This window comes from Pleurodeles waltl, chromosome 8 (assembly GCF_031143425.1).
Source record: "Pleurodeles waltl isolate 20211129_DDA chromosome 8, aPleWal1.hap1.20221129, whole genome shotgun sequence".
Classification (NCBI taxonomy): Eukaryota; Metazoa; Chordata; class Amphibia; order Caudata; family Salamandridae; genus Pleurodeles; species Pleurodeles waltl.
The window spans coordinates 803717040-803743766 of NC_090447.1; the positions used below are offsets into that span (position 1 = coordinate 803717040).

The following is a 26727-nucleotide window of genomic DNA, read 5'->3' on the forward strand; positions in this document are numbered from 1 at the left end:
ATCTGCTATAACTATGCAGATGGCACACAAAGACTTCGTAAACTGGAAAGCACCACAGACATTGGAAACACTAAAATATGCAGTTGACTCAGAGCTGTTGATCATTGGATGACAGTGAGCCACCTCAAATTGAATGAGTCCCAAACTGAAATACACAACTCTGGTGACTGGAAACATTATGACCCACTCTGCACCTGGCCTGGCGATCTTAGCCCACCACCTAAAAAAAAACAAAGAGGTACTCTGCAATGCATCTTCACCCACCTAGCATTTCTACACAAGGTCCAAGCCAAAATCTGTCTTGTGCTATCTAAATATGATAATGCTAATGGCCTATACCACAGATCACCTCTATCAACTATGAAAAGACTACAAAGAATCCAGAACTCTGCTGCCAGACTACTTCTATGTATAAAGCTATAACTGCACATCTCTCCTGTCTTGAGTGGCCTACATTGGTTACAGTTGCCAGAAAACCCCTATTAAAGCTGCTTAGTATCACCCACAAAGCAGTACATGGCAAACGGCCACTTTTTATCAAGAAGAAAATCATCAAACGCATACAGGAAAGGAACCTCCGCTCCAAACTGCCCCCACCTCAACATACCACATTACAAGAAAAAAACATGGATGGAACATCTTTCTCTGTCCAATCAGCCAAACTATGAAATTCATCACCCCCTGTATGAAATCCACAGACAACTATCTCAACTTCAGAAGATTACTCAAGAGTTGGCTCTTCCCTACATGACCGCCATATTCAAAACACAAAAAGTACACCAAAATTAAGACACTAAATAATACATATAAAAACGTATTTAATTGGATCAAAAAAAGTTTGTTCATACTCCAGTAAATCCAACACTAAATCCAGAGATCAGTGTACTAATATCCATCTGCCCCATCAATACGGGCTCCATCAAATATATAACTATGTACCATATATAGTAAATGTATGTGTTAATGCATGTCCAATATATCAAAGTTGTGCTACACTATATGACAATATCTGACTGAGTATGTAAAAATATGAAATTAGTGATGATACCTCTAAGGATGTAACAATATATTTTAAAGCTTATGTATTAAAACTATAAGCCTTTCTCTGTACAAATGTATATCTTACTTATGAGTGCAATGAAATAAAAGTATAAAAATATCTTATACATAACTAACATATGAATCTGTCAGCCTGTAAATAATAATACACACATGTACATATAGGTGTTTATAATGTATGACTATCTTCAATAGTACATAAACATTGCATACATATCATATTTGTATTAAGGTGTCTGACTATGTATACATTGTACCTATATATTACAATAGAGGGTATGTATCTAGATAGATAGATAGATAGATAGATAGATAGATAGATAGATAGATAGATAGATAGATAGATAGATAGATAGATAGATAGATAGATAGATAGATAGATAGATATTACCTTATCATCTAGAAGTAGGTCAATATATAGAGAACATACAAGTTGATGAGTGTATGCTTATGTATTGTGGAGAAGTGTGGCACAATGGTTAGAGCGGCAGACCCTGAAGCAGAGATCTGGCTCAAGACCAGGGTTCAAGTCCCGCTTCGGCAGGTCTTGGGCTCAATTCCCTTGGACCAGATAATTCTCGCCTCGGTGCCTAATCTAATTAATGGGTCCCACTCTGCAACTCTGGGCAATAGCTTGCTTAATCTCCACAACGGCCCCAACAGTGCTTGGATGCCTGGCTTCACCCTGGGGGTGCCCAGGAGTGGGCACCTCACAGGGAAAAGCCAGGAGGGGTTCCATAGCGGTATGAGTACAGCGCCTTTAGACCCTAACGGGTGAGTAGTGCGCTATACAAGTGCAAAATTTACATTTTATGTGTTTATTTTCAATGGTTAAACTTATCTATCACAATCTGTAAATATTTAGTAAATATATGTATAAATGATTAACCATTGAACTTTTGGGGAGGGGGATAAAAAATAACCCTTCTCCACTATACCTTTACCTCTCTTCTCTGACTCATCCTAAACCTCTTTCAAACTATGCCCCTACCGCCACTCTCTGATTCATCTCAAGCCTTTCATCCTCCTGTGGATGCCAAAATAACCCTTTCTAAACTCTTCCCTTCTTTATCCATCTTTCATCATAGTCATCCAACCAACAAGCGCACATTACCACCACTCTCAATAACAATTTACATTTCCCTCTACTAATCTACCAAAACAGCACAATCTTTCACTATACACTTAGGGCCTCATCATGAGTTTGGCAGAGGGGATTCCTCGGTCACAAACGTATTACAAGTTCCATTGTATCCTATGGAACTTGTAATACGGCGGGTAGGATATCCATCACATTTGTGACGCCGTAACCCCTCCGCCAAACTTGTAATGAGGCCTTTAATGCATGAAATCTCAATAAGCAAATACTTAACACAATTTCCACTACTAATCCCTAAGGAGAAGAAAAAAACATTTTACCAATTTACTAACTAAAAAAACTCTTGCATATCATGCATTGCAGAGTGCCATGATACTCACAGAACGGAGCTTCAATGACTTGTCAGGAGTAGTAAGCACTATTAAATACAATTTACAATTACAATTTACAGTTATAATACCAATGATGTTTGTTACATGATTACATGCCATAGACTGTCAAGACAAGGTGGTGAATTAGCTCTCAGAGCCAGATTCGACTTTTGGCTCAGCTCTGGCTCGGCTCTCATTGTTAAATGGTTGGCCCATCCACCTCTACTAGAGAGTAAGGCAAGCATACCCTTAAAGGACTTGTGGATTGCCATTATGGACTCTTCTGGCAAGTATGTTGTGAGACCTCAGGTACAGCAGATATAAAAGTCTCTAGTCAATGTGGCACCTTTTTTTACCATAAAAATGTCATATAGTGACAAATAGCTGTTTCTCCAAAATCATACCGATACCCAAAGAAGGATACACAAAGGCATTTAAACACACACATTTTGATGTTATTTATCATGCCTGCATTGTTATCTTTCATAATATTAACTCTAGCAAAATTAAAACAATGTCCATAGCAGTTACAACAGATCCATGTTGTCAAGCAGATAGCACTTACTGTTTATGTAGTCTCTCCACCTCACTGCTTTAACACGGGACTCTTAGCCATGTGCTTTCCAAGTATGGACCTTCATACTACTGTTATGCATATTTGTATAGAGCTGACCGGGTCAAAACTTAGGATCCAGTGGCTGGGACTCATCTACTCTCTGATGTGTCAGGCAGATCCTACCAATCTCCTCACCCCTGTACTGGTTAGCATTTGGGTGCAGTGTGATTAGAATCCAAGTAATGCTATGTTAAGACCCAAAGACTCCTTTAACAGGGACATTCAACATGTGCAACCATACACTGACAGTAGTATGGAATTTAACTTATCTCATTCGTTTCTTATTAGGTTGGGTTTTGTGCACAATGCCTACAAGGGACCACAGAACAGGAGCCTCTACAAATGACATGATATATTGAGTAGTTGTGTCTTTTTCCAGGCTTAGACTGGCTTGCTTATATGTTTTTTCGAGTACGGCTGGCTTATACACAAAAATACATTTTTGTGCCCCATGTTCATGAGTGAAAATTTGGTACTCAGGGAAAAGTGTAAAGAAGTGAATCACAACTAATTTTTAGCCTCGCACAGAAAAAGCTTTGTGAGTCAGGCCTAGAAATGTGGCCGCAATTGACATCCGAGAAAAGGCACAGCTACTCACGGAAAAAAAGCTTTGTGAATAGGATCATCTCAGTTTCCTTTGTCAATAATTCCCCGTATTACACACTGTACCTACATCAAATGACTAACCATCTATCTACCCGTTATGTTTGATATGTTACACTTATTTGCGCCATTGGCTTATTATTCCAGTTACACACTGCCAGAAAATTTCAGAAATAAGCATGTCTATCCTCCCCAGAAGCGAAAAAACCTAGAGCGACACAAAATGCAATATCTTCAAACAAATTGTAGTAGGAAACCTTCACTTAAGCAAAGTAAACAAGTTGACACTAGTTTTTGTATATACGAGTATGGGCAGAACTTTTCAAACAGGTTTCATTGAAAACTTAAGGACAGTATTGGCGGAGCAATGGAAGATAGGCATTCCAGTGCCTATTACAAGCATTTGTCCGGACTTTAACTTTCATGTTTAAAGAACTTCGACCCAGATTTATGTGGGCCTTGGCCCATTCTAACGCCATCTTGGCATCATTTTTTTATGCTAATGTGGCATTAGAAGGCCAAATACGCCACACCATCTTTACAAAATGGTGCAAGGCTTGCATTGAGCAACTTTGTTACCTCTTGCGCCTCATTATGCCTGCGTCAGGCATAATGTATGCAAGGGGACATTCCGGTGCTAGGGGGGGCAAAAAAAATGGCGCAAAGAAATCTCTGAGATTTCTTTGCGTCATTTTCATCGCCATTTTATAACGCCTGCCGGGGCAGGCATTAAAAAGAGGCTCCCATTGTGTTCAATGGGCTTGTGGGTGCTTTGCAGGATTAGTGTCATAATTTTTTACATCCATGCTGCAACGCACCAGACTAGCGTAAACAAATTATGACGCTAGTCCCCCTGACTACCGCCATTGTGCGCCGTATTTTAAATACGGTGCACACATGGTGGCGTTAGGGGGGAGCTAAGGGGCGCAAGAAAAGTGGCGCTGCATTAAGTGCAGTGCCACTTTTCATAACTCTGCCAATAGGGGGCATATTTAAGAACCCCTAGCGCCATTCTAACATCACATCATTTTTTGATGCTATTATGGCGTTACAAGGTCAAAAGCGACGTGACATATTTACAAAGTGGGGCAATGCATGCATTGCCCCACTTTGTAACCCTTTGCTCTACATTATGCCTGTGCCAGGCATAATGTATGTGTTAGAAATGGGGTTTCTGGTTGGCTAGGGTATGCACCTCAGCCAGGCAGAACTTACCCACTCTAGTCAGGGCAAGGGAGTTACACGTCCAAGATAACCCCTGCTCACCCCCTTGGTAGCTTGGCACGAGCAGTCAGGCTTAACCCGGAGGCAATGCGTAAAGCGTTTGCACAACACACACATACATGTGACGCAATATCCCCACCACAAAGGAAACACAACACCAGATTATATGAAAATACACTGTATTGTACACAACGTAATTATTAGACCAACATCACATAACAGTACTATCCTGCTACCTTAGCAGTTGTCAGAACGTTACACATTAGTTACTCTGCAAACTAGCAGTAGTCACACATAACACACAGGTTACTCAGTATTCTGCAACATAAGCAGTAGTCAGGACACACGTCATCACATTTAGCACACTTGTCACCAGAATATCATAAAATGCCCATAATAGGAACATTAGAAAATCTATGGCAAGTTTAAGCAAACATATTAGCAAGTCATGCCCATAAAAGGAACATGTGCACACATATGTAAAAGCATCATAGAACAGGTAGGCAATATATCATAATAGCAAAGTCTGTAGAAAGAACTTTAGATTAGGAACATATTGGTCCATTTAAAAGTACCTGTCTTGATGGGGAGGCACTTCCAGTGCCTAAAACAACTAATGGGGCCCCCGGCGCTCCTCTGGGGCCTCCCTCAACATGGCAGACCGAGAGGGGCGGCACGCACCCTCTCTGAATTTTTGACGGGCCCCTTCTGGGACCTGTGATCACTGGGGGGCCCCCCGGGCCTCCACCGGCCCTCTCCAAGGGGGGGCCCAAGTCAGGGAAATCCTTTAAAGGGGGAGGGGGGCGCCTTGCGCTCCCTCCTGGCAAAGATGTAAAAGATCGTTGCAGGGGTCAGGGGCCACAGCACCCTGCCCGTGGGAACAACTAAACAAGAAGGAGCACAGGGCTGGTGGGCCCAGCTACAGGCACAAGGGGTGCAGATGGTGGCAGTTCCTCCTAGTGACCAGGCAGGTCACAGGTCAGCACAGCAGCAGCAGTCCATGGCGGTTCCCTGGTGAGTCCATTCATCAGCGTTCTGTGTCCAGTTTCAAGTTCCAAGAATGTTCAAATTGTGGGGGAAATTCCCCTGTACTTATAGTCAGTTCTTACAGTGTTTTACAATGGTAGGGAGAGGAGGTTCCAGCCAGTTACAACTGGTTCTGGGAGTGCCCCCTCTCTCCTTTCAGCACAGGCTCCAAACATCAGTGGGGGGTTAACGACCCTATTGTGTGAGACCAGGGCACAGTCTTTACAAATGCAGGTGTGCCCCGCCTCCCCCTTCTCTCAGCCCAGGAAGACTATTCAGTATGCAGATGCACCTCAGTGACACCTCCACCCTCCCTGTGTACAGGCTGTCTGAAAAGTATGCACAAAGCCACAACTGTCACTCTGCCCAGACGTGGATTGGAGTCAAGCTGCAAAACACCAGAATTATAAGCACAGATAAATGCGCACTTTCTAGAAGTGGCATTTCTGTGATAGTAATAAAAAATACACCCACACCAGTAAGCAGTATTTATTATCACCATCACAACCATACCAAACACGCCTACGCTACCCCTCATAAATCAGACAATACCCCTTACACATAAGGCAGGGCATTTCTAATGCAATCCTATGAGAAGACAGCACTCACAGCAGTGAGACACCAAGTTAGGCTGTTTGTCACTACTAGGACAGGCCATGCAATATGGCAAATGTCCTGCCTTTCTACATACATGGCACCCTGCCCATAGGTCTAGCTAGGGCGTACTTTAGGGTGACTTACATGTAGTAAAAGGGGAGTTCTGGGCCTGTCAAGTACATTTAGATGCCAGGTCCCTGTGGCAGAAAACTGTGCGCACAGGCCCTGCGCTAGCTGGCCTGAGACAGGTTTGAAAGTCTACTTCAGTGGGTGGCGCAAGAAGCGCTGCAGGCCCACTAGTAGTATTTAATTTACAGGCCCTGGGTATAGAGATACCACTGTACAAGGGACTTATAGGTAAATTAAATATGCCAATTAGGTATAAGCCAATCATACCAACTTTAGATGGGAGAGCACCTGCACTTTAGCACTGGTCAGCAGTGATAAAGTGCTCAGAGTCCTAGAGCCAACAGCGAGAGGTCAGAAAAACCAGGAGGAAGGAGGCAAAAAGACTAGGGATGACCATGCGTATGGCCAAAAGTCCAACACAACCCCCTACCAGCCAAAAGCCAGGGGAGAACAATCAATACCTTGATGTACTTCCCTGATTGGGGCGATAGAACAAGGACCCAGGCCCACAACAGTAGGGGCATGTTCCAGTTCTACGCCTTCCTGACTCCACTGGGATCTCTCTGTCAATGCGTCCCAGGCAGCCTAGACCAACCCACGGGGATTCTCTAGCTGCCAATGGCCAGAACCAGGCCCCAGGCCATCTAGGAGCCTCTGGTCTCTGAAACCATAATGAGTGGGGGGCGGTAGCCCCAGGTGCAAAGCAACCTGTCTCCACTCCATTTCCGATCAGTTCAGGGGCTCTACCCTGCCACTGATCCACCAACCTAGGGTCCGCACCCATAGGTTCTATAGGGGCTAGAGGCGAGGCTCTCCTCCCTCTACCCCTCCTTCTAGGATCCCGCCCTCCTCTCCTAGGAGGGGTATCACCAGAATCCACACTTGCCAGGGTGCTGGGTACAGCAGCCCTGCACAACTTTCTCACCAGCCCAGGATCACTACCTGGCGACTGACCACCCAACCTAGGGACGACACCCTTGGGTTGCACTGGGGTCCGGGGCGGGCTTCCCCCTCCCTGAACCCCACTTCCAGAGTCCTGCGTCTCGCCACCTCGGGAGAAGCCACCAGAAGTTTCACACGGGGGGGTGAGCACACTAACCACCACCCCAACCAGATCAGAGTTTACCCCCTGAACCTGTCTATCTAGTCCAGGGACGACACCCTTAGACTGGACCATTGCCCAGCGAACCAGGACTTCCTTGGGAGCACACCTACCCCCTACCAGATCAGAGCTTACCCCCTGAATCTGGCAATCCAACCCAGAGTCACTACCCTGCAGTTGAACCACTGCCTGGCGCACCAGGACTTTCTTGGGAGCACACCTACTCCCCATCAGGTCAGAGTTTACCCCCTGAACCTGATCATCCAACCCAGAGTCACCACCCTGCGGTTGAATCATTGCCTGGTGCACCAGGACTTCCTGGGGGGCACACCTACCCCCCACCAGGGAAACACTTTCCCCAAGGGCCACACAAGAGTCTGGCTGGCGCAGGTCTCCTGACCTCTGCCCATCTGACAGAGTCTGGATTCCCCCCAGCCCAGAAATGGTCTCACCAAGGTCATTCCTGGGGGGCTCTGCTCTCAGAGCTGACCCCTGACCCTCCAGGTTCTCCACTGGGGCCCGCAGCCCCCTCTCAACCCTATGCCTGGATTTCCGCCTCCTCCGCTGTAGAGCGAGACTACCAGACACCAGGACCGGCGGAACGCTATCACCAGCCACCCGCCTAAGTCCTAATGACAAAATGGGATCCTTCTGAACAGCTGGCCCTACGGCACAGGTTAGGCTCACCTCCTGGCGTTCACTCATGGAACCTTCAGGGGCCTGGGACGGGATCTCGGGCACCTTGGGCCTCAGCCCAGCCCCATTCCCTCTCCTCAGAGACGGGACATGGGGTCCCTCACCCATCCCAGTCCACTGGGACCTACCTGGGACACTCCATTCCTTTCCCACCACACCATGTTGGGAAACACCTAGACCACTCTCATTAGGAACACCCCCTAATGCCACACCAGACCCTCTGGTACGCAACCAGAAGTCTGCCTCCTTTGCAAGCTCCCTGGGGTCAGAGAGCTCACACACTGACAAGTGTTGGCGTAACTCTGAAAACCAACAACGAAACAGGTGCTCTCTGAGAATCAGATTAAACAGCCCTTCAAAATTGTTTACTGTGCTACCCTTCACCCATCCATCTAGTGCAATGCAGCAATCCTCCACAAACTCCTCCCAAGACTGGTGGGACAGTTTCTTACCACCCCTAAACCTTTTTCTGTATTCCTCAGGGGAAAAACCATACTTCACAATCAGTGCGTTCTTCACAGTGGAGTACCCCTCCCTGTCACTCTCTTCTAGAGTCAGTAGGGCATCACTCCCCTCCTCAGGAATAAAACTCCCTAGGCCAGTTCCCCAATCCTTCTCAGGGATCCTGCGCTCTACCAGAGCCCTCTCATATTCCTTTAACCACTGACGTATGTCACCCCCCTCTTGGAACCTAGGTACCAGATCTATGGGTATGTGAGGAACATCTTTGCTACAGCACTGTACATTGCTGCCACCACTGGACTCCACCTGCAGCGCTGGTGAGTCCAGAACCTTCAGACTGCGCTCTAGAGCGAGTCTTTCTCTGGCAAAGGCCCTCTCTGCCTCTGCCATTCTCTCCTGTACTAAGGCCTTCTCTACCTCAGCCCTTCTCTCCTCAACAGCTAGGCGCGCTAACTGCAACTTCAGGTCCCTCTCTTCCCGCCTATCTCTTAGCTCATCAGGCGTCAAGGAATGAGAGGTAGCCCTGCTTCTTACACTGGACCCAGCAAGGGACTCCCTATCACTGGGGCCTTCCCTGTCAACTGGTGTCCCCAACCGGTCATTCTCACCCTCCTGATCAGTCTCTCTACCACTCTCTAGGGATGAGGTCTGGGAGCCCTCCCATTGGGAACCCTCGCTACACTCAGGATCCTCTGGGTACCCCCTAAGCACACTCCCTCCCTGGGTAAATGTCACAAACCTTTCAAAGAAATTCAGAGATCTCCTGAGGTCCCCTTCTACAGGCAGCCCTCTCTCTCTACAGAACCCCTCTAATTCCCCCTGCGTGTAAAACGGCAGGTCCTCTAAATCAAAGGTAAGCCCCATCTTGAAAAGGTACAAATAACTCAACTGTGACAACCACAATACCCAAGCGTGAGAACTGAAAACAGGAAAAATGACCAAAGAGAGAAAGTTAAGAGAAGCCAAACATGTGATGGTCTAAACGCAATCCTTGTAGTGAAATAATGAGTCACAATGGTATTGTGCAAGCGCAAGTCCTTATCCCGTCGCTGCTTCCAATGTTAGAAATGGGGTTTCTGGTTGGCTAGGGTATGCACCTCAGCCAGGCAGAACTTACCCACTCTAGTCAGGGCAAGGGAGTTACACGTCCAAGATAACCCCTGCTCACCCCCTTGGTAGCTTGGCACGAGCAGTCAGGCTTAACCCGGAGGCAATGCGTAAAGCGTTTGCACAACACACACATACATGTGACGCAATATCCCCACCACAAAGGAAACACAACACCAGATTATATGAAAATACACTGTATTGTACACAACGTAATTATTAGACCAACATCACATAACAGTACTATCCTGCTACCTTAGCAGTTGTCAGAACGTTACACATTAGTTACTCTGCAAACTAGCAGTAGTCACACATAACACACAGGTTACTCAGTATTCTGCAACATAAGCAGTAGTCAGGACACACGTCATCACATTTAGCACACTTGTCACCAGAATATCATAAAATGCCCATAATAGGAACATTAGAAAATCTATGGCAAGTTTAAGCAAACATATTAGCAAGTCATGCCCATAAAAGGAACATGTGCACACATATGTAAAAGCATCATAGAACAGGTAGGCAATATATCATAATAGCAAAGTCTGTAGAAAGAACTTTAGATTAGGAACATATTGGTCCATTTAAAAGTACCTGTCTTGATGGGGAGGCACTTCCAGTGCCTAAAACAACTAATGGGGCCCCCGGCGCTCCTCTGCGCAAAAACAGGGGCCTCCCTCAACATGGCAGACCGAGAGGGGCGGCACGCACCCTCTCTGAATTTTTGACGGGCCCCTTCTGGGACCTGTGACCACTGGGGGGCCCCCCGGGCCTCCACCGGCCCTCTCCAAGGGGGGGCCCAAGTCAGGGAAATCCTTTAAAGGGGGAGGGGGGCGCCTCGCGCTCCCTCCTGGCAAAGATGTAAAAGATCGTTGCAGGGGTCAGGGGCCACAGCCCCCTGCCCCTGGGAACAACTAAACAAGAAGGAGCACAGGGCTGGTGGGCCCAGCTACAGGCCAGCACAAGGGATGCAGATGGTGGCAGTTCCTCCTAGTGACCAGGCAGGTCACAGGTCAGCACAGCAGCAGCAGTCCATGGCGGTTTCCTGGTGAGTCCATTCATCAGCGTTCTGTGTCCAGTTTCAAGTTCCAAGAATGTTCAAATTGTGGGGGAAATTCCCCTGTACTTATAGTCAGTTCTTACAGTGTTTTACAATGGTAGGGAGAGGAGGTTCCAGCCAGTTACAACTGGTTCTGGGAGTGCCCCCTCTCTCCTTTCAGCACAGGCTCCAAACATCAGTGGGGGGTTAACGACCCTATTGTGTGAGACCAGGGCACAGTCTTTACAAATGCAGGTGTGCCCCGCCTCCCCCTTCTCTCAGCCCAGGAAGACTATTCAGTATGCAGATGCACCTCGGTGACACCTTCACCCTCCCTGTGTACAGGCTGTCTGAAAAGTATGCACAAAGCCACAACTGTCACTCTGCCCAGACGTGGATTGGAGTCAAGCTGCAAAACACCAGAATTATAAGCACAGATAAATGCGCACTTTCTAGAAGTGGCATTTCTGTGATAGTAATAAAAAATACACCCACACCAGTAAGCAGTATTTATTATCACCATCACAACCATACCAAACACGCCTACGCTACCCCTCATAAATCAGACAATACCCCTTACACATAAGGCAGGGCATTTCTAATGCAATCCTATGAGAAGGCAGCACTCACAGCAGTGAGACACCAAGTTAGGCTGTTTGTCACTACTAGGACAGGCCATGCAATATGGCAAATGTCCTGTCTTTCTACATACATGGCACCCTGCCCATAGGGCTAGCTAGGGCGTACTTTAGGGTGACTTACATGTAGTAAAAGGGGAGTTCTGGGCCTGTCAAGTAAATTTAGATGCCAGGTCCCTGTGGCAGAAAACTGCGCACACAGGCCCTGCGCTAGCAGGCCTGAGACAGGTTTGAAAGTCTACTTCAGTGGGTGGCGCAAGAAGCGCTGCAGGCCCACTAGTAGTATTTAATTTACAGGCCCTGGGTATAGAGATACCACTGTACAAGGGACTTATAGGTAAATTAAATATGCCAATTAGGTATAAGCCAATCATACCAACTTTAGATGGGAGAGCACCTGCACTTTAGCACTGGTCAGCAGTGATAAAGTGCTCAGAGTCCTAGAGCCAACAGCGAGAGGTCAGAAAAACCAGGAGGAAGGAGGCAAAAAGACTAGGGATGACCATGCGTATGGCCAAAAGTCCAACAGTATGCAAAAGGGGCGTTCCCTATTAGGGGGGTAGAAAAAAATGGCGCAAGGAAATCTAAGAGATTTCCTTGCGTCATTTTTTTCAGCTCTTTTAACACCTTATCAGAGCAGGCGTTAAAATGGGGCACGGCATTGATTACAATGGGCCCCTATTTACTCAGCAGGAGTAGCGCCAAAATATTGGCGCTACTCCTGCAGAGTACATTAATAGCGTTTAAAAAATGACGCTATTGCCCCCAACGCTGCGCTATGGTGCACGTATTTTAAATACGGAGCACACATGGTGGCAGTAGGGGGGCGCTAAAGGGCGCAAGGAAAGTGGCACTGCATTGTGTGCAGCGCCACGTTTCTTAAATATGCCCCTAGATTTGGCATGCATTGTTCTCCTATAACGTTCTAGCGCTGTGAGGTGACCTGGGAGTCTGTAGAAATAAATAGGTACCTGGTAATGCAGCCAATACACGGAAGCTCCCTATTTAGCGCTGTGTAACAGTGGTGGTATGGTGTCTCTTTTAAACAGCTACAATACGTTTAACAAAGGGTAGAAATAAAAAATATAAGGAATATAAAAAAGTAGATACTAATACAGCCTACTCCTCGGGATGCCTACCTTTTCCTGAGCACAGAATTTCGTCAGCAGACTCGCACGAGCCCTTGCTTTCTTCCTCCGTCATGTTACATTTTCTTACGTTTTGGCACAGCTTCCCAAACCATCCATCCTCACAAATACACCGGCCGCAGGAGCATATACCGTGGTCTGCAAAATGAGAGAGAGAGCACAGGGTGGGGTCAGTCGTATAAGCATAAGGGATGACCACGCTTGGTAACAGTGGGAAACACCAATGCTCAGAGCATTAATCAAATGTCACACAATGACTTTTATTAACTACAAAGATAACGAGCTGGCTAAACATGATCAATCTAGTGCCGGCGTTGGCGGAAAACCGAAATGATCAGTTAGTAATCCTTGACGTACTTTCAACTGACACCCTACGACGTCTCACTGATAACAAAATACTTAAATATTTGCATTTGTAACAGACTATCGTATTCTGCTGCGTCTATGGGCACAGAGGCCTGTTCTAGTAATCTGGTCATGTTACAGCTATCACAACATTTATTGACTAATGTTCGACTAAAGTCCTGCTTCCCAAACTTTAGTATTTAAAAATTATGGGCCAGATTTAAGAAAAGTGGTGCTGCACTTTTTCTTGCGTCTCTTATAGCTCCGCTAACGGCTCCACGTGGGTGCTGTATCTAAGGTATGGTGCACCATGGCAGTATTTAGGGGACTAGCGTCCAAATTTTGGATGCTAATTCGGAGCTTTGCAGGATTAGCGTAAAACAATTTGAAGCTAATCCTTCAAAGCCCATGAAGGCCCATTGTAAACAATTGTGTGCCTCCTTTTTATGCCTGCTCTGAGCAGGCGTTAAAAGTGCTAAAAAACTGCTCAAAGAAATCTCTTAGATTTCTTTGCGTCATTTGTTCGGCCCCCTTAATAGGGGAACACCCCCTTTGCATACGTTATGCCTAGCGCAGGCATAATGTAGTGCAACGAGTTACAAAGAGGTGCATGCATGCATTGCGCCACTTTATAAATTTGGCGCGCCGATTTTGGCCTGGTTGGGCCACATTAGCATAAAAAACAAGCATTTCAATGCAATACGTCTCACGTTTGCTCAAGTTAAAGCTATTAGCGTTGTAAACTCCTAACTGGACTTTTCTTGCCACATAAACTGAAAATGAAAAGTAAAACAGTTTCACATAACTAACCGGACTTTTCTGGACATTTAACTGAAAATGAAAAGTAAAACAGTTTCACATAAGCGAGCCGATTGCCGCCATGAGCGCATAGCAGACACACAAAAGGAAACAGAAGTTCGCTCGCAGTGAAACGTATTGGCAAAAGTGCAATTATCAATGTAACCGGCAAAAGTGCAATTATCCATGTAACCAGCAAAAGTGCAAATATCCATGTAACAGGGTCGATGTCATTCAAAGTGCTCGGCTACTGCCCAGTGAGATCACTCTGCCCTCAAAATAAAGAGAAAAAGTAGTCCAGAAACCATATGGAAAACATGGAGCCTCGTATGTTTTCAGTAGTTGGCCAGTGCACTTGAGGCAGGCTAAACACCAACAAAGGCATGGCGTACGCATGCCTTTCAGTAATGAAATCAAGCATATTTTAAAAGGCAAGCCCACAAACCATCCAAACTGATGGGCGTGACATGGGCATGGTTAAAAGCCGAAAGACAGATTACACAAGGGACAGAGCGCTTGGCGCTCAACCCTAAATATTACTCTAATGTGCGCAAAGAGGCACTATGGGGTCTTAAATCTGCGCCTATATGCCGATTTCTAAATAAGGAGGCATTTCCTCACTCCTCATTAGCATTCAAGCAGCTGAGTGAATAGACAGAAGTGTCCATTTTTGTATTCTGGTATACTGATTCTGAGGTCGATATTTATGAAATAGTGGTGCATCAGAGCTGATGCAAAACATTTTACTGCACCTCCCTACAGGCACCTAACAATACCATGGTTGTGTCATATTTATAATACGGCGCACCATGGCGGTAGTTAACACAATAGCGTCAAAATGTTTTAAGTTAATGTGGCACTTTGCTACACTAGCATCAAAAAGTTTGACGCTAGTGTAGCAAAATGCTAGGAGGTCCATAGGTTTCTAGTGGTGTGTCAGTTTAACATCTGCTCTGGGCAGGCGTTAAAAATGATGTCAAAAATGGCACAGTGAAATCTGTAAAATTTTACTAATCCATTTCAGAAGGACTCCTAGAGCCAGAAGTCCCCCTTGCATACATTATGCCTGGCACAGGAATAATGTGGCACAAGGGGTTACAAAGTGGTGCAATGTATGCATTGCGCCACTTTGTAAATATGGCATGGGGAAAAGGCCACCTTAGCATCAAAACAATTACACTAAGGCGGCACTAAGGTGGCTCATGGGGCTCTTAAATATGCCCCTAAGTACGCCACAAACCCACCATTTTCACATAAACAGAATTTGCTACTTGGGCTAAAAATGGTGAGCTTCAGACAGTAATTGTGCAACAGTCGTGAGGTAAGTACTGATTGTTTGCTGCATGTCACTACCGTGCAGGACATTTATTAACACATGAGTATATATATGTATATCTTCACTAAAAAAAAACAAAGGTTGAAGTGAAGTTAAGGCTGGCATTGTCACTGACAAAAAAATGGGTAGCAAAAGTATTGACAAAAATATTGAGGACACATATATGTACTTTGTATGTGATATTGACAACATAAGTATAGAAAACCATAATATCATAAAAATGGTAAGTACTGTTCTATAAACATTCATAATTGAATTGGACTTTTTAACTTGTTGAGGGTGGTGCACCGTTGGCAAATTATTTGTTTACAGTTCCTCTTAGGATTACATCTTGGCAGCCGATGTTGGAACGAGTGCATACATCAGCAACTTGTTGATTTCTATTGAAACTCTAGTACATGTTAGGTGATAGGGGTTAGGTGCATGAAGATATAGCCTGCTGCGGTGTGTTTATATAATACTGGTTCATTAGGGCTTTTTTTGCACTACCCCACCATAATTACTATTCTCTCTTTTGACACTACATTCAAATATGTCTCGCTTTAAAGATAAACGAGAGGAGATGGCAAGGGATCTTTTCTCTAACCATGGAACACACAATTTAATTGTCACAAAACAAAAAGGTCAGGAAGGCTTAAATGTCATTTCAAAAAATTGGAAAGACTAAAGAAACAGGAGATGGCCAGATGGTGGGATGGCATTACACTACAGAAATACCTAGACAACAAAAAGATTCCGAGAGGATTGAGGATTCTAATTTTCCTGACCTTTGAAGATCTAGATGAGGAATCATTTAAAGGATGGAAGGAGAAGTTACAGAATGGCTCACTTGTGACGATCCATATATTGATCAAACATGCAGATAAGAAAGTTAAATTACAGGCTGAGATAGAGAGGAAGGAAAAAGATATTGAGGCTGTGACTCTCAAAGAGGTAATTAAAAAGAATTATGAAGTCCTTGACAAAGTAATGGATGAATACCAGGTATATTTACGTGAAAAAGTTACGGAAAATTAAGAGGGATGACATGGATTATAAAGGAGTTAGGATTTATACTTTTGCATGGAAATATGACAATGTGAAAATTACTAGTTCGGGTAAAAGGATACGTGTGGATACAACGGAATCTGAGTCGGCTAGTAGTAGCTCCATGGTTTTACTAGAAAGTGCATTATCGAATGAGGGGGCTTCATTTAATTCTACATCACAAGGTCCATCAACTTTTTTAGCAGAAATTTAAAGATTACGTTCGGGGACCAAGTTAATGCGAAAAGAACAAAGATTAGAAGGGGGGGCAAATGATGGAAACAAAAACAAAAGAGCGGGGGCACAAGGGGTACAAACATGTCCCAAGAAGAACTAGGTGGACAGGGATTTATGGATACAATAACATTGGTATCTGAAGACAGTATTGACCATACAACACATGGCAATAAATTGGTTATTGTAAAGTTTGTCTAATCATATCCTTAACAAAGTGGAATGTGATGTATTGAGTAGAGGTTTGGGCTTTTGTCCCTTTCAAATGAATGATCCGGTTGATATTTTTGTTGATTTATTCAAGTTTGTACAGTTACTCAAATTAAGGGACCATTTTAATTCTGTCCATATGCCACCTCTTCCACTGATCAAGCTTATGACAGAGGCTGAACAGACACCGATACATTCGGTATCTGGCCTATATGACCTTCAATTGGTGATGTCATTATCTAATAATGAACTAGTGGATTTTGGCAAATTGAGAGTTGATTTACGGATTAAGGAAAATGTGTATGTAAATAGTGGATTAAAACCTAGATCTAGATTTATACCTTCTAGGACACACCATAACATTGACCTTTCTCACACTAGAGTCACTCAGGACTTGCATAAATGTCTGGGAAAATTGACTAATTCTATATTAAAAGGTTGCAATCACAATATCCTTGTGTATACATCCTTCCCAAAATACATAAGGGTGGGCATTTCCCTCTAGGGAGACCAATTATAGGTGGTATCTCTTCTCTCACAGAGAAATTGTCTGCATATGTCGATATATTCTACAAACCTATGTGCGTTATTTACCTGCATATATACAAGACAGTAATGATATACTCAACAAATTTGAAGACTTTGAATGGTCTGAGGACCTGATGTTTGTGACGATAGATGTGACTACTTTATATACTTGTATACGAAAAGATTTTGTTATTAGAGCCATTGACTCCTTCTTGCGTACCCGAACTGCTGATCATTGGGAACATAACAACATGATTATTGAAATGATTGATATTATTCTCTCTAAAAATTATTTCCTACATAATGGTCAGTGGTTTTATCAGTTAGAGGGTACTACAATGGGTTCCAGGTTTGCTCCATTTTATGCCTGCCTTTTTATGGGCTGGTATGAGAGAGGGCATGCCTGAGGCAGATAGGCTTCCACTTGGACTGATTCAGTCATCTTCTGGGGGAGGTACATTGATGATATTAAAATGTTGTGGAAGGGACAGTGGACCAATTGTTGACATATCACGCTTTTCTGAATGATAATCCCTATAATGTCAAACTAAGTATACAATATAGCAGGGATAGAATAGATTTTTGGGATATCCAGTTCTATGTGGAAAACAATAAAATACAACGTACGATGTTTAGAAAAACGACAGCATGCAATAGTATCTTACATGCTATTAGTGCTCACCCCAAAATGGTTATTGATAACTTTCCTTTTGGTGAAATGGTCAGCATAAGGCATAATTGTAGTGCTAGGGATGCATTTGTTGCCCATATTAATAATGCTAAACATCGGTTCAGAAATCAAGGCTACAATGAAAATATCTTGATAAGATCAGAAAGACGGATTGAACGAATGTCGAGAAGTAGAACACTGCAACACAAATCTGTGAATAAAGAAAAAAAGCCTGCCTATCTGGCTTTTGTGACTCAGTAGTCGGTGTTGAGTAATGACATTTACAAAGTTTTGAAACAACATTATCATTTACTTATGGAAGTGCCCAGGATTCAGCATGAAGTGTCCAGCACACCTAAAGTCACTCACCAGAGGGTCAGGACCCTGAGGGATATCTTATGTCCCAGTTATATTGCTACCACTAGGAAGCAAAGATGATTGTCGACAGATTTAAGACGATTTTTCATCTATCATGAATGCATTGTCTGTAGTTTAGGACTGGATAAAACAAAGAGTTTTTGTTATAACACTGGGAGAAGATATGCAATCAGGCATTTCATAAATTGCAAAACCAAATTTGTTGTTTATGTGATAGGTTGCTCATGTAATAAGATCTATGTGGGTAGGAAAATAAGGTCTTTGAAATCTCGGATACAGGAGCATGTTCGAGCAATAAGAAATAAGGATATGAAGTATCCAATGATTTATCATATGTTGGAATACCATCCCACTAATAGTGAAATATGGTTTCATGGAATTGACCACGTACCGCTTGATCCGAGAGGAGGTACACTCTGTGGAAATGGGTCATAATACTGATGATGAATTTCATTATTTTTTATAGGTTGTAACGCTGATAATTTGTGCGTGGAGAAGATTTATAATCTTACAACGATGGTGGTTATCTAATATATAATGTTAAGCATAGAAAACATCAATGAGGGTTAGATCACAATGCTCTGGATCTATTGATTTATTTGTGATATTACTGAGTAGGAGGGTTCCTTAATGACAGTTGCCACTCTTTTGAGCAATATTGGTATGACAAAATATTTAATATTCAGACCCTGTCTCAAGATGGCAGCAACACTCATCTCTTTATAAACCGAATATGAATGATATTAGTTTAATATAATATCGGACTCCCTTTTAAGATGGCAGTCATTCTTTAGAGTAATGATGCACCTAAGTGAAGCATCAGTTGCATCATGGGCGCCGTTTCCTTGATTGTGTATTGTGGGTGATTATGTAGACAGGATCTTTAAATTCAGGTCTACTCGGCCTTTTGGGTTCTTTCTTCATTTCCGGTTTTACGTAGGTAATGTAGATCGGTGCCAGGCAGTTGTCAGCATGAGAAAAGTTAAGAGGATGGAAATAGGTTTGTGGGCAACTCATTGTATTGGGGACCTTTGTTTAACTTCTTAATAATTGTTGTGTTTTAGATATTTTTGGTATGTAATATTGGTTAACCAGAGATCCAATGGTAAGATTCCTCTTCAAGATGGCTGCTATATATTTTGTGTTGCAGGTCGAAATAGAACGGTCAATACCGGAGGTTTTTATTTCAACAGGCCCCGTATCTTAAGGCCTGGTAGCTATTCATGTCTACCTGTCCGCATATTAGGCCCAGTGGCTTGAGACTTCACCACTTTACATATTGGTTGGTCTTGAATAGTTATGGTCCAGAATTGTATAGTAGCGTTGACTTGTATCACTGCCTGTGGGTTTAAACATGCACCAAGGAATGCTTTGATTCTTGTTACTAGGTTTCCTTATTATTGGACTGGCATTCCTCTTGGTGGTACGCTATGCTTTTCAAATGTTGGATTTCCTTCCAAAATGGCCGCCACGTAAGTCCAGAGGTATTGATTCTCATTGTTGATTGTATTGGACTGACTTTACTTTTGTTAATGTGTTGAGACAAATATGAATTGAATAATGAACTGAATTTTTTGTACTGAGATGGATGTTATTGCCGCAATCATAAGTGAGAGTTTTTCATGCTTATGGACGATTTCCCCAAAAAGATTGAGTTAAAAAGAAATGAAATATGGTGCTATTGATAACCCTTTGAGCTCATTTTTGAATATGCTATTTTTACTACTTACAAAGGTGACTTTGGAATATGATATAAGTTTTTATTCCTAATTAGGTTCTAATATTGAGTACATTCAACGGTTTCTTTACAACAACAACCATTTCCTGGATATGACTTACTTATAGGAACTGAATTAAAGGGAATAAAAGGGTATGTCTTATTTGTTACATTTGAGTGTATATGATTGTGTGTGCATTTCTTATGATTTTTTAAAATATCTTTTTTTTGGCTAAAAAGACTGTTTGCTTATGTGTTGCAATAAACTAGTTGGTGTAAATTATATATGATCTGTTATTATATTTTGTTATTTAGTTGGGGACAATTAAAATTTTGTTTATGGACGTACTGTATACTAACACTTTTGCTCATGCTGAAGATTAGTGCTGGGTACAGCAATCCTCATATATATATATATATATATATATATATATATATATATATATATTTATAAGTGTTATTCATGTTGTTTGTATTTATTTTCATGTTCGTAGTCATGTCTGTCTTTTTTATTTGCTTCCCTTGTCTTTCTTGTTTTCTTAATAGGCATTGTGTAAATTATTTATATGGTGTTTTAATTGTGTGTATGTACATATCTTTAAGTTGTTGTATATATATTTATGTTTGTATTGTAAGAAATCTATATTGTATTACAGCGCTGAAGAAGTCCTGTTGTATGGACGAAATGCGTTGGCTGTTTCTGCTATGAAAACGTGCCTATTTCAAATAGAAAAAGATGAATAAAGAGAAGATTTAAAATGGACTGATACTATGAATTGGACTTTTTAACTTGTTTAGGGTGGTGCGCCATTGGCAAATTATTTGTTTAAAATGGTAAGTATATTGAATTTTATTATTAATTTTATACACTAGATCAACTTTAAAACATATTAACTTAAAAAGTTCCACATAAAACTATACTTTTAACTTCAAAATATATCAAAACCATTATAACGTACATACAATAAAATATATAATACTATAAATATATATTTTAAAATAAGTACAACAAAACAATAAGCATAATGTTATAAATTATACAATATTTAAACAGAAAAATAAAAGCATAATAATAAAAATTAATTATAACAACGAACACTAGATATTCAGAAACTACACATGAACTTAATAACATTACAAAACAGTAATAAAAAACTACAACAAATTAAATAATAACAAACAATTTACATTAAAGTAACTTTTAAAATTAAAACAAATAATATATATCAAAACAACTTTAAAAAATCAAATTAAAAAATGAGACTTTGCAGTGTTCATTCATTCATTTTGTTGCTTTCAGCATAAGCTATAACAATTGCATTCATAAAAACAATAAATACCATCACTAAATAAAGAGGTTTATAATAAAGTAAATAACCAAAAAGAGAAAAGAAAATAAAAGTTATGAGGTTTATTCAACCATAGTAATAAGTACTCATTTAAAACAGTACCTAAAAAAATCCCAACCTAGTTTATCCATACTCCAGCAACTTATCACCTATTTCTTAAAACAAGGTTAATTTAAAGTGCTAATGCAATGCCCCAATACAGATAATAGCAAGGCTAACCATGAGAACAAGAGCCCTAGTCTGAGGTTTGAACTGGTCTTTGCATCATAATTCATGTGGCTTATACGTAGCTTGCTACCACCTTGAAAATCAAAGAGTATTTCCATTCTATAACAAAATGTAAGTGTATAATTGCTTGTTGTGCTTGAAAGCAGTTTAAATAGAGGAACTAATCATTTATGATGCAGATTTTTAGTAAGGGTGTATGGAACTCGAAGAGTTTCAATCTGAGGAATTCCTTGGAGTTACATGAAAATGGATATCCAACAGAATGTCAGAACAACAAATATTGAGGCAACCTAATATTGAGTCAAAAATATTGATGGCAAAAATATTGTCTATGTATACTTATAATGGTGAGTACAAAATCTTAAAACAAAAATATTGTTCACACGAATATTGTTAAAAATAATACAAAAATATTAGTGTTCATTATATATACAATATATAATAGTAAGTCTTAGAAATGTGTCATATAACATTAATGCAGTATAAAATAAATAATTTTAAAGAGTATTTTAAAACATAAATAATATATACTCATATAAAAATGCATCCACATATATACATTATATATACCGTTCATGTATACATATATATAATAATAATGTAACACTGTTAATAAAAATATGCACCTTAATTTATATTAACCATTTTGAATATTTTTAATTTACTACTTTAAAGAGCATAAACATATAAATATACTTTTAAATCAAACATAAATATTATAAAACCCAAGTACAAAACATTAAAATACATGACCAGATGAATTAAATATAAAAAAACTATAAAATTAAAAAAACATATTAAAATAATACACAAATTAAAGGCATATCTATATTTACAAAGATATAATAAAATTAAACAAACAGACAATAACACTATACATATATACATATTTTTTAAATAAGTATTTAAATCAGAAAATAAAAGATACCCTATTCCCACTTTAGTCTTCACAACAGTAGAAAAAGCGGTGGACTTCAGAGGGGTAAAATGTACTATTACTACCCCAATCTATGCAACATTAGGGAAAATGTTGGACTTCGGAGGGGTTAAATTTACTATTCCCACTTCAGTCTGTGCAACAGTATTGAAATTTTTTTAATTTGAAGAGGTAATATGTGCTGTTCCCCAGTCTGTGGAACAGTCGGAAATGATTTGGACTGCGGAGGGGTTAAATTTACTATTCCCACTCTAGTCTGCTCTACAGTAGGGAAAGTGTTAGACTTTGGGGGTAAAATGTACTATTCTCACTCCACTCTGTGCAACAGTAGGGAAAGCGTTGGACTTCAAGGGAGGGTAAAATTTACTATTCCTACTCTGTACAGGGATTCATCAAGTACCTATTTTAATTTATGCAGATGATGCTGTGCTAGTCACTTGCACGGCAAATGGTCTACCAACTTTATTGGATGATTTTTCAAGTTACTTGACCATGTAGGGCCTTAAAATTAATTACGGAAATTCCTTTGTTATGATGTGTGGGCCACGTAATGGGAAGACCAAAACCTTTACGATGGGGAGCGCAGTACTGGAGAAAATACCTAATTTTAATTATCTAAGGATCCTGTTCAGCTCATCCTTAACCTGGAGGTATGCATCTCAGACGGCTCATAGTGAGCCGGCATATGAGGTTACATAAAAGCAGAGTCTTTACAAAAAGTTGAAAACTCTTTTCTGAGGAGATTAAACAGGTCTCTCAGACCTCAATCTCAGTTTGATTTGCCAAGAAGAACTTGGGCTTCCCTACTTTGCAGACTCTCTAAGCCTCGGCCCTTTACTATTATGGGTTAGTGTATGGTCAAACCTGAGGTCTCCTTGGTTTGTGCATGCATATCTGATTGCTTAGGCCTAACAAGGGAAGCTGATATTCCCTGGTTGCTCTACTTAAAGAGGACTTTCGAAGTGATAGGCCTAAAATAACTTATGATAACCCAACTACTATGACTGCAAAGATAAAAGATATAGGTCCTCATTACAGAGGCAGCTGTCATACCAGCTGCCTCCCCCAGTCGTATTACGATGTTTCCGCCAGGCTGACCGGCGGAAACATCTCATTATGATGTTCCCTCCATCAGACCTGAGGGAACAGTGCTACTATGCTTAAGGGAGCCAAGGCCAATAAAGTAGCACACCAGCACCCTTGGATTTTCGAGGGGGCTGGGCAGGGGGGCCCCAGCACTGCCCATGACATGCACCGGACATGGGCAGTGGGGGTCCCTCCTCTGGCGCCCTGCACCTTTTTTCTGCAAGCCTTGCTATGCAGGGTCCCCTCCATGGAAAAGCTGGCGAAAACAGGAGTTGTGATCAGCACAGCAGCGCTGAGATCAACTCCACTGTAGCTCACCACGAGTCTGCACGCCATCAGCCCATGGGGAACCTTGTTCTCGGTGGTGATGGAGGTCACCTGGCAGTATGACCACCAGGGTCGTAATGTGGTGGTCGGACCGCCTGGTTTGTGGTCATCCAACCGTCACTGCGGGGCTGGCAGTCTCAAGATTATCAGTCTTGCAATGAGGTCCATAGTAAAAGAATTTTTTTTAAACTACTGTTCTAATATTAGGTTAAGGAAACCACCAAGCATGCCGGCCTTGGTAAGATGTGTTCCACTGTCAACAACTAATGACATGGAACCGTATCTGACCTGGGTGACAAACTCTCTTTATCGTCAGTACTTATCTCTTTTTAGATTCTCCATGATTCATTTGGTTGTAGTCTTCCCTATTCAGTACTGCTGGACTCTTAATTTACCAGTATGTAGGTGTGACCAACTGTTGATGCAAAAAACATGCCATTTTCTTTTGTTTCGTTCCTTATACACGGTCCCAAGGCGTGAGTTTTTAATATCCATACTGCGGAAATCAAATATGAGAGCCCATTTGGACGGCTATTTGCAATGGCTGGGTAAGGAAGATGCCTGTTGGGCTGTTCTGAACTCTTTAAGGTAATCCGTGGTGCTTAGAAAGAGATATGAACAGGTCTTTCTGGGTTAAAAATTCAGGTGAGCATAAAATCATGCACGTTAGAGAACTGAGGAGTTGAAAAACACGAGTATTAACCCTCTTTGTTCCTATAAGTTGTAGCCAATGAAAGTAACCTAGAAAATATACTTCAAAATCTCTATGATCACCCACAAGGCTAATGTATTTGTTTGTGCATGTATTTTCATTTACTTATTTATTATACTTCTGCAGAGGTGTTGTAATGAAATGTGATATTATTTTAACTCTACGCTTTTATGGATTCATGCAAATCCGAATAAAGGTTTTATGAACTACGACATATTCACTCTCCAGCCTATGCAAGAGTAGGGAAAACATTGGACTTCGGAGAGGTAAAATGTACTATACCAACTCCAGTCTACGCAACAGTAGGTAAATTGTTGGACTTCGGAGGGGTTAAATTTACTATTCCCATTCCTGTCTGTGAAGTAGTATTACTCCCACTCCAGTCTGTGAATGAATGAATGAATTAATTAATTGATTGCAATTTCCCACAATTGTGCAATCTCATTACGTTAAGATAAAATAGGATGTAAAAACCTACCCATGCATACATATTGGGATTGTAGCTTATCAATTGCACTCAATTCAGTCACAATGTTTTGGCTAAGGGGTATAAGTAAAAACAAGGCGACAATACATTTCCCTGCAGTTTGTCCTTTGATCATGCATAATTGGTAGTAGTGCCAATTAATATGGATACATTCCTAGCTAAAAATGCCTGACCTCTAAACAGGTGATGCACTTACCATACCTAGAGCTGTTAAAAGGAGCTTATGTTTAACACCTTTAGGTTTCTATATCTCCCAAACCTGCCTGTTATACGGTAACTTATAATTTGATCTTACAGTATTGGTTACAGTGCCAGTCATTATGCAGACGCATGCGTTCCTAGCTAAAAAAAATACCTATCTTGTAAAGTGACTCTGTGCTATTATACCTAGAACTTTTGAAAAGAGCCTGTGTATAACCCCTAAAGCCTATTATATCCCCCAAACACACTCGGTCCTGGTATACTCTACCCCATTACTTGAGATAACTCCTTTGTTCCTTTAGTTGTGCAATATGCCAGCAATTAAGGTGCTAGGTCTAAGAGAAAATATGCAAGAACATTGTTACAAGTAGCTACATTTGCATTTAACCACCAACCACTCTCCCGCCTGGTCGGGGGTTACCCTTGATGCATCCTAATGCCCCTTATGTTAAATAGTTGTAGGAGCAGTGTACAGTAGTCGGTGGTGAAGAACAAAGTAAGTCTTCTTTTGTCATTGGAGAGTGTTCAGTTGCCTCTGCCAGCTAACTGAGGCAAGCGTATCTTCCTTTTCTTTGTTGTCACCGGATTCCTTTAATTCGCTCAGCCGAGATCGTACCGCTGTCACGTATTTCCTAAATTTGGCCAACTCTGGAGGAGAGGTACTGGACAAAAGCGCGGATACTGCTTTTGCGCATGTTTATACCCTTTTTGGCAAGAACATTGGTTTTAGTAGCTTCTGTCATTGTTGTAGCAAGAATAGGCCACAGCATACCATTAACTGTGTGTGCTAAAGATCTTTCCATTGGGTTTAGCTCTTTTGTTGGCAGGGGCACCAGCTTGGCTCCTTGGATCTCTTTTGGGATTTCCTTCCCCGGGCTTGGTTCAAATATGGCTACATATTATTTGCCTTTAGGATGCAATTAGACCTGGACGCCCTTTATTGCCCTCGTTCCAGGTCATGTCCTCTGCCTGCGAAAGCTGGTAGATTTGTTTGTTTAAGGAGCTCTTTATGGTAATGTGATTTGTGCCTTCCCATGGCCAGTTTTTGGTTGCCGGTTTAGTGTCATCACAGCCTTTTGCATGTAGCTGTTCCAGGGGTTAGCCTTTCCTTCATGTAGTGCTGTGAGTACATCCTTCATAGATCCTGCAGGAGCGTTAAGGACCTGGTAATACTATTTCACCTGAGTGCCCAGACATTTATATTTTTGTTGGACAAGAACAAACTCCAGATGAATCAGACTA

General features: G+C 41.8%; 1 protein-coding gene across 1 annotated transcript in view; it reads right to left on the bottom strand.

Annotated features, from left to right (window-relative positions):
- The window catches only part of ITGBL1 (integrin subunit beta like 1), a 1057888-nt gene that overhangs the window by 113216 nt on the left and 917945 nt on the right, over window positions 1-26727 (bottom strand). The window contains exon 9 of the mRNA XM_069205062.1: window positions 12908-13054. Coding sequence (XP_069061163.1) covers window positions 12908-13054 — 147 coding nt within the window. The remainder of the gene's footprint in view (window positions 1-12907; window positions 13055-26727) is intronic.